The 8532-nt window shown below is 43.0% G+C and overlaps 1 protein-coding gene across 1 annotated transcript; it reads left to right on the top strand.

Annotated features, from left to right (window-relative positions):
* Nucleotides 1–554: 554 nt before the first annotated feature.
* On the top strand, nt 555–8311 carry ATP5MC1 (ATP synthase membrane subunit c locus 1). The gene is made up of 5 exons (XM_089531720.1): nt 555–809; nt 3969–4017; nt 6234–6311; nt 7032–7207; nt 8074–8311. The coding sequence occupies exons 2-5, from the start codon at nt 3979–3981 to the stop codon at nt 8186–8188; spliced, it is 408 nt and encodes a 135-aa protein (XP_089387846.1). The 5' UTR covers nt 555–809; nt 3969–3978; the 3' UTR covers nt 8189–8311.
* Nucleotides 8312–8532: the final 221 nt, after the last annotated feature.

The raw sequence follows: 8532 nt of genomic DNA, 5'->3' as shown, positions 1-8532 counted from the left end.
CCCTTTTAGGGACTACATTTCCCAGGAGGCGCCTGGCCCAAAGGGCTGGGACTTTCCAGGAGAGACTCCCTTCAACGGGGCTCTCTCTGAGGGGCCTTTTCCATCCCAGTGAGCCGGGAAACCGAGGGAGGATGCAGCCACACGCATAAATGTCTATCTGTAAACAAAACGTCTTTATTTATTAATTGACTTTGAAAAGCCTCCCTCCATAAAAGATTGAGGGAGTGTCCGCTGTGGCCCTGAGACTCCCAAGCTCGACTCCCAGCCGAAACCAAGAATCGAACCCAGGCTTAACAGGACGCACGTCGACGCTTATACCATTGCGCCACGGACTCTCCCATGCCTGGCTCCGCCTCCGCTGGCTATTTAGCCCTCCCAAGCCAGCCACCGGCACCAATCAGCGCAGTGGAGCCCTCTGACGTCACGCGGCCGAGCTGAGCCCCGCCCCCAAACGCTTCCGGATTCTCCCTCGCAGTAAAACGTCTCCGCAGCTGCAGCACGTGACTCCTCCTCTGTGACCTGTCTCCCCTTTGGAATCATGCTATATGGAACATTCCCAGGAATCTGGCCAATCGGAGAGCAGGAAGTCGCTCTGGACCTAACCAAGTTTCAGTCAGGAGGGGGATTAGAGTGAGAGGGGAAAGGGATGCGGCGCCAGCCAATAGAGTCTCGGCGTCCCGTGAGCCACCGCGGCTTACGTCCCTTGCGTCGCGGCGGCCAATCAGAGTGGAGGACGCTGCGGTGCCCTGGCAAGGTGAGCGGGTGAGGCAAGACTTGGAGCTTCTGCAGCCTTTTCTCCGCTCTGGAAGGTGAGTCCTGCGGGGCTGCATCTACACTGCGCAAATAACCCGGTTTAGCCCCGCTTTAACTCTTTTCTGGCTGAAAGGCTACGGAGTTCTGGTAGTTGGAGTTTGTTGTCTGGGTCCAGAGCGGAGCACTCTGGTTCCCTAAACCAACTCCCAGAATTCATAGCCTTGAGGCAGAAAAGAATTAAAGCGGGGCTAAAGCGGGTTACCTCTCCAGTGTGGATGCAGCCGAAGTCAACTGATTAAGTAATTCATTGCTGAGCCTGAAAAAGGCAGAACTTTCCCATAGACTCATGATGGCCCAGAAACACGCCGCAGAAATGATCCAGTTCCAGGCCGCTTTAATTGTCTTGGCTCAACGCCAAGGGAATCCTGGAAGCGGTAGTTTCTGTCAGAGAGCTCTGGTGCCACAATAAACTACAGTTCCCACAATTCCCCTGGCGTTGAGCCAGGGCTGCTAAAGCGGTCTCAAACTGGATCATGTCTGCAGTGTGTTTAGGACCATGGTGACTCTGTGGGTGAAGGTGAGTTCAGAGACATAGCCATGGTTTTAGTCTATAGAATCAGTATGTAGAGAGTTCCTGTAGCCCCTTTGAGACTCAATGAAAGAAAGAAGTGGGCGGCATGAGCTTTCCTAGACATCAGCCTCCTTCCTCAGATGCTTTGCTGTGGATGGGCCTCTGCAAGCCCTCCTGCCCTTGGCTGCTCTGCTTGTGTCCTGCAAATTCAGACTCATGGCCTCCCTGTCGCCTTCCTCTCTTTCTATTGCCTTTCAGTTTCTCCAGCATTACAATCTTTTCCAGTGAGTCCTGCCGTCTCACAGTGTCTCTGAAGTATGACAGCTTCAGCTTTGGCTTCCAGTGAGAGAGAGAGAGCGGCCATGGACTAAAACTATCAAACACAATGTTTCCCAGAATTGAAAAGAAAATGTCTACAGACCCCCCATTTCTTTGCCCTTTTTGTCTATCCATGGCATCCTCAGCACTTTCCCCAGCATCTCTTCCCAAATGAGCTGGTTTTCTTTGCAGCAGCTTTCTTCACTGCCCAGCTCTCAAATCCGTACGTGACGATGGGGAAGACAATGGCTTGGACGAATCTAATTTTAGTTTATGATATATCTTTACTCTTCAGGGCCTTTCCTAGTTCTTTCCTTGCTGCCCTTCACATTCCTCGCCGTCTCCTGATTTCATGGCTGCAGTCTCTGCTTTGGTCCAAAGTATGGGAACTCTTTGACTGCTTCCATTTTATCATTCTCTAGGATGAATTCTTGTAGGTCTTCCATAAAGGATTAAGCCTGCCCTGATGCTTTCCTCGTCACCTTATTCAGTACTTGCTCCAGGTCCTTCTTGGTCTCAGCTAATAGTATTGTGTCATCTGCGTATCTTCTGTTGTTGATGTTCCTCCTCCTGTCTCTGATGCTAAGCCTGCTGCGCAGACAGTGTTTTCTGCACACAAGTTGAATAAATGCAGCCTTGCCTGATCCTTTTGCCAAATGGGAGCCAGTCTGTTTCTCCGTATTCTGTTCTAACGGCAGTCTCTTGTCCTGAGTACAGGTTACTTATCAGGATGATCAGATGATGTGGCACTCTCATTGCTCTGAGAGCAAACCATAGGTTTTTTGTGATTTATACAGTGATATATATATATATACTGCTTTGCTGTACTCAGTAAAGCATATGCAGATTTTCTTCTGGAATTCCCTGGTGGTGCTCCATTATCCATTGTATTTATTGCAATGCAATCCCTAGCGCATCTTGTTTAGTGGCACCTAATGAAGAATAACACACTCATTCAAGCTAGTTGAAAATGCCCTTTAAAACGTTAACCCACATACATTAGACAGTAAGCCTTAGTCAACCCAAAGTGACTGACGTCTGGATAAATATGCACTGACTAGACTATTATCTTATCGTGACACAATTATCTGTGGATTTTGAACTCTAGGGAGCATGGGGTTTCTGGAGCTACAAAATCGATTAGTTTAAGATGTCACCAAAGCCCCTTTATTCCTTATCTGAAAAACATGCCTACGTCTCTAGAATTTAGCACAGACATAACTGCTGCTTTGCACAACTTTTTATACGTAGCTTTTCAGTTAGATAGTCTGTCACACTAAGAGAACGGCAGAGAGCATTGGCCAATATTAATAAAATAGATCAAGGACCTTTTCAGTCTTGGAAGTAGATGGCAGTATACATGGAGGGCAAGGGGTACATTAAGAGGCTTAAGGTGCCTCTTAGTGGCTGAAGAATGTGGCCAAAAGGGGGTTTAGATTAAACTGTTAAAAGGTGGAAGTAGATTTGGTGGCTTACTGGCTTCTTTTTCTGGGAGAGAAATACAGATCTTAAAACATTGGCTACTGTTTGCTGAAAGTCCTGTGACCTAATTTAGTTTTTTTCCTAGCTGCCAGCTGTCCTGCCTAAATTCCCTAAAGCTGTCTTGCCTAAATTCCTTAAAGGAACCAGATCCTATTTGGTTTCTTTGGGGAATTTAGGAAATTAGCATTCCCAAGTAAAGTTAAGCAGGGTCAGTCCTGGCTCATACTTGGATGGGAGGTTGCCAACCAATACTAGTTGCTGTGGGCAATATTTCACAGGAAAGAACTGGCAAAAACCATCTTTAATTATTCCTTGCCTCAGAAAACACTATGAAATTCATGGATAACCATAAGCCAACAGGTGACTTGGTTGCATCCACCCCCCACCCCGAAATTATGTTTAGTATTTCTTCTAAAGAGCCATCTTTCAATCATCTGTAGGTCCAAACAACCTCTTTCCTGTCTCTTATGATTTCTGTAATAGAAGAAGAAATTTTGTATGGTTTTAACTGACCTTTCCTTTATAATTTACAAAGTTGTCACATGTGGTGCCTGGGGGTCACTGTTGTACCATTCCTGGCTATCGTATGTAATTCTCCCTTAGTCCTGGTGGATAAACAGATTGATTCTGTTCTTTCAAGGCTAGTATGACCTTCCAGTTTTATATTGGATTAACACTTAGTAAAAACCCTTGTAGAATGTATTTTTCTAAAGTGAAAGACAAAAACAAATAGGAAAAATAATGTACTTCTTTAGGAATGCCTCAGGCTATTTATTGTGTGTATATCTGCATATTTATTGTGTGTATATCTGTGCATAAATCTGGCTTTTCTTCCTTTATTCAGGATAGTCAGCATGCAGGCTCCACTAGCTCTTATGGCTTCACCAGCTCTGGTAAGGACATCTTTGGGTTACAGGTGCTCAAAAGAGAGAAGTAAAAGTTCCTCAGTTTATTCATCTAGCCCTGCAAGATATGCCACTAGTATTCCAGGTTTACTGAAGCAGGATAGGAGTGACTTGTCTAAGATTATATAGAATAAATTTTGACTGAGGTTCCACTCAAAGCCATGGCAAATAATAAACCACAATGGCTTCGGAAGGGTAAATTAAAGAAGCCTTACAGGTCTACAAAAGTAACTAGTCAAGAAATCTTGACTTGTCCTTCTGATCATACTCTCAGCCCCAGAAAACCCCATGATAGCATTAGGTTTGTTGCTGTGTTCCAACTTATCGCAAACCTAATGCTATCATGAGGTTTTCTGGGGCTGAGAGTATGTGACTCGCTCAATGTCACCCAGTGGGTTTCCATGGCTGAGCACGGAATGGAACCTCCATCTCCAGAGTCCCAAGTCCTATGCTCAAACCACTATACCACGCTGGCTTAATAGGCTTTTAAAATGCTGTTTACTGGTCTGTACTGAAGCCTGTGTCTGCTGCTGAAAAACTATGAGGTATAGTACAACTGGTACACTTATCATATTGGACATACTCATGTGGCTATAATAATAATTTGGACAAAAGTATCTGTGAACTTGGAGTATTCTTGTCATGTAAAATCATTACACTATGAAGCATTGGCATGAGAGGGAAACAGATCAGAGTTGTTTATTACATATCTCAAGGTCAGGAAGTCCATTGATTCCCCCCCCCCACCAGCTAGTGAGTGCTGCCCCTTTCTGCGCCACATGGAGGTCACAGCAACCAAATGGTGTGGCCTCCAGGAGCCCTAAAAAGCACCCACTCCAGGCAGGTTCTTTTTAGGGCATGCGCCAGGTGTCATTGGCGCCCTCACACACAACAATGCCATCCGCATGGTGCTGCACCGTTTGGACGCTGTGCCATGCGTACGTCATCATGGTGCCCCCCGTGTGGATGGGGATGAGCCCTTATGGCGCAGTAGGGCTCGGGAGTGTGCGGATGCTCCGCTCTCCCAAGCTCTAAAAATGGCACCAGGCTGGCACTTTGCGCCAGTCTATATCGAGCCTAAGTCTGGGTCCAAGTTAGCCCACACCAGTGGTACAACAATTAATATTAAGAAAATGTTTACCCTGCCCAGTCAACGGAATTCTCAAGTTTGCTTACATTCAAGAAAAAGTGTTTTCTAATTTACAAACTTGGGTGGGTGAGAGCATTAACTCGGCACTGTGTTGTAGGTTGGAGATAAAAGTAGTTCTTCTGTCTGGAATGGCATAGAAGACTAGTTCATCCTTACCTGCAATTATATGATATTAAGATACCTCAGATGATGCAGTGCTGTATGACATGGATCCAGACTGAGTTATATTTGACTCAGTTGGACTTAAATTAATGGAACCTAAGTTAGTTCTTGATTTTAGTGTTTCTCTGCTAAATGCAGCTAAATCTGGATCCATTTAATTATGGATAAACAAATGCTCTGAAGTTTGCTAAATAGTGGAATAAAAACTAAACTATATGTAAATAACAAAACAAACTAAAGGTAAGTACACAAGTACTCTGCTATGTTTAATATGACTTTGTGTCCCAGATGCTCTGTGTTATGCCCACTGATTGCTCTGTCGCTAGTGTTCCTTAAGATTAACCTGTGCCATGCTTACATTCAAGACTGAATAATCCTGATAACAGATTCAGAGATGCTTTTTACTTAAGCTAAAAACCCTAAAACTCATATGGCCATTGTACCTGCTGGAAAAACACACCTAACAGATTTAGGGAATGTGCAGAGATTAGAAAATAGTTAAGATTGAGCTACAACTCCAAAATGTCGTAGGATTCTAGAAACTGACCTCCAAAAATGACTTGCCAAATTTTGATTGAAATTGTATTTTGGAAATGTCTAGTCCAGCATGGGAGCCACAGCCCTCCAGGACTATAACAACAAGCATTGCTTGCCATTAGGCATGCTGTCCACAGCTGTTGGAGATGCAGCATAAAACCTAGAGGGTTGCATGATTTCCATCCTTGATTTAATCCCATTTTAAACCTCTGGCACCTACAGTTTGAAGGATCTCAGTTAGGAGAGATGTATATTTGAGACCCAGAAGAGCCACTGGCAGTTGGAATAGACACTACTGGCCTCTGTACAGAACTGTTGTTTGTATTCTGATTATTTATTAATTTCCTTTTTCCAGTTCCGCTGCTGTTCTCGAGCTCTAACAAGGCCAGCCTCCCTTTCTATACTGAGCAGGCCAGAAACTCAAACTGTGCAGGTAAGAATAAGCATTGCTCCACATTGCTGATTTATGTAATTTTTTAATTTCAGTGTTTATCTGCATCCAGTTTTTTCTCCTGAAAGGAAGACCAAAATAGTTAATATCTTACAAAAAGAATATTTAAATCTTCTAAGCACATATATAAAAGTGCTACAATAAAACCATAAATAGAATATGTTTTCATATGAATTGTCAAAGCCTGAGTAGTAGGCTAATCTCCTGGCCACTGAATCTGCTGGTTATCAACTGACCCTGTTTAAAAGTCAATTCACAATGTAGGAGGTATCAGAAGACATGGATCTGCTGGGAGTATCCCATGGGTTGCATATGCCACATTCACACAAATAAGCTAAAGCCGGTATTGGAAGAAGCTCTTCCCATGTGCTTGCAGCTTTTCACACTGCTTAACTTGCACTGGAAGCTGCTGCTATTCACACACCAATAAAGTATAACAAGGGACAAGTTATTTGGTAGAAGTAACTGTAATTTCCAGTGGTAAGCACTGTGTGGCTTTCTAGATGTTGTTGGACTGCCATTTCTGTCATTCTTAGCTTGCGTGACCAATGGTGAAGAGGGCTGAAAATTACAACACTACTAGTGGAAAAGTATTGTTGTCCCTATTCCTATTCTAACACTTCATTTGGAAAGCGGTAGATGAAATGACGTTGCTTTCATGTCTTGGGCCCAGGTCATATTAACTGCTTTCTTTTTCCACAGCTCTCTGACATTTCCAATCGCCAGCTGATTCATCGGGAATTCCAGACCAGTGCAGTCTCCCGTGACATTGATACTGCCGCTAAATTCATTGGTGCTGGTGCTGCTACAGTCGGAGTAGCTGGCTCAGGAGCTGGAATTGGGACAGTCTTTGGCAGTTTAATTATTGGCTATGCCAGGTAAACTAGCTTGAGGGGAAAAAATCTACTTTTTCACAATGGTTAACTTAGATTTTTATTTCCTATTAAAAAAACCTTGATCTGTACACACACCCCATTTTGTGGGAAGCAGTTCTTGCAATAGCTGACATGTATGTAGTGGTAGATGTCATTGTGCTATATTTGTTTTCCTTTCAAAATACATTATTTTTTACACCAGATATTCATTTGCATGTAAACATGTTTATTATAGTCACAGCAGAATGCAGCACTATTTTAGTTCTGTTGTGATTTTGCTATAATTTAAGTGAGTTTAAAATCTTTATAGGAAATAATAGCTTGCTCAGTTTCTAGTGAGGTTCAGCATGAACGTTGGGGGTATCAAGGAATAAATTTGTAGTTCTTTAGTATAGAGTGGCAACAGAAGTTGAGAAAGAAATTTTGGTTGTGCACTTCACAACTACGATAATAATATCAGGTGAGGGGAGGCTGTAGAATAATTATGTTCTGGACCCAAAATAAAGTGCACACAAAACAGGATTAAAATGCTAACTGTTTAAATGTGCAAAATTTGGGGGAAAAGTCCACCAATATTATTTAGTTGGGGGGGGGGGGGGAAATGCATAAATAGATGGGTCTGTTATTTTAAAAAATGCATTAAAATCTGCAGAAATAAACCCCTAGAATCTTGCAATGTGATAGAAAGAAAATGTAGGTGACATTCAAAGAAACACAACAAAATAGAGAATTTAGATTTTCAGATATATAAACTGTGGTAGTGAACAATCTTCTGTGAGCTATTTGTTCTTCCGTGCAGTATATTCTGCAACATTTTATTTTGGACAACATTTAACTTAACATGTCTTCCTTCTGTGTTCAATTTATAGGAACCCATCCCTCAAGCAGCAGTTGTTTTCTTATGCTATCCTCGGTTTTGCCCTCTCAGAGGCCATGGGGCTCTTCTGTTTGATGGTGGCATTTCTCATCTTGTTTGCCATGTGAAAGCCTTGGAAACATGCTGCAGCTGCTATCTGTCTGTGTCCTCACCTGTTTGAACCTGCCTCACTTGCCAGGGTGTTCAAAATTTAAACAAACGTTCTCTAAATAAATAAGATTCAGGTTTTTTGTTCTGTGTCTTCCCTCAGTGTTAAGACCTCATTGTTTGCGTGCAGAATTTGGTTTCATTTTACCAGTCCTTTGCTAGTTAGAGAAACAGTTACATAAACAAGTGTACTTTCCCCCCCTTCAGATTATCGTTGAAACTCTCTTAGGCATGATAGTCCACAATCATTAAACCAATGCCTTTTGAAAGGAATTATACACAATGGAAAGGGGGGGGGGCATAA

The sequence above is a fragment of the Sceloporus occidentalis genome, unplaced genomic scaffold (assembly GCF_023333645.1).
Source record: "Sceloporus occidentalis isolate IW3139 unplaced genomic scaffold, rSceOcc1.0.p SCAF_7, whole genome shotgun sequence".
In the NCBI taxonomy this organism is placed as follows: domain Eukaryota; kingdom Metazoa; phylum Chordata; class Lepidosauria; order Squamata; family Phrynosomatidae; genus Sceloporus; species Sceloporus occidentalis.
This window is presented reverse-complemented; position numbering and strand designations above follow the sequence as displayed.

Coding starts and splice junctions, on each gene's coding strand:
- ATP5MC1 (XM_089531720.1), top strand. CDS start 3,979: ATGCAGGCTCCACTAGCTCTTATGGCTTCACCAGCTCTG. Junction 4,018..6,233: donor TTATGGCTTCACCAGCTCTG/GTAAGGACATCT, acceptor TCCTTTTTCCAG/TTCCGCTGCTGTTCTCGAGC. Junction 7,208..8,073: donor TTAATTATTGGCTATGCCAG/GTAAACTAGCTT, acceptor TTCAATTTATAG/GAACCCATCCCTCAAGCAGC.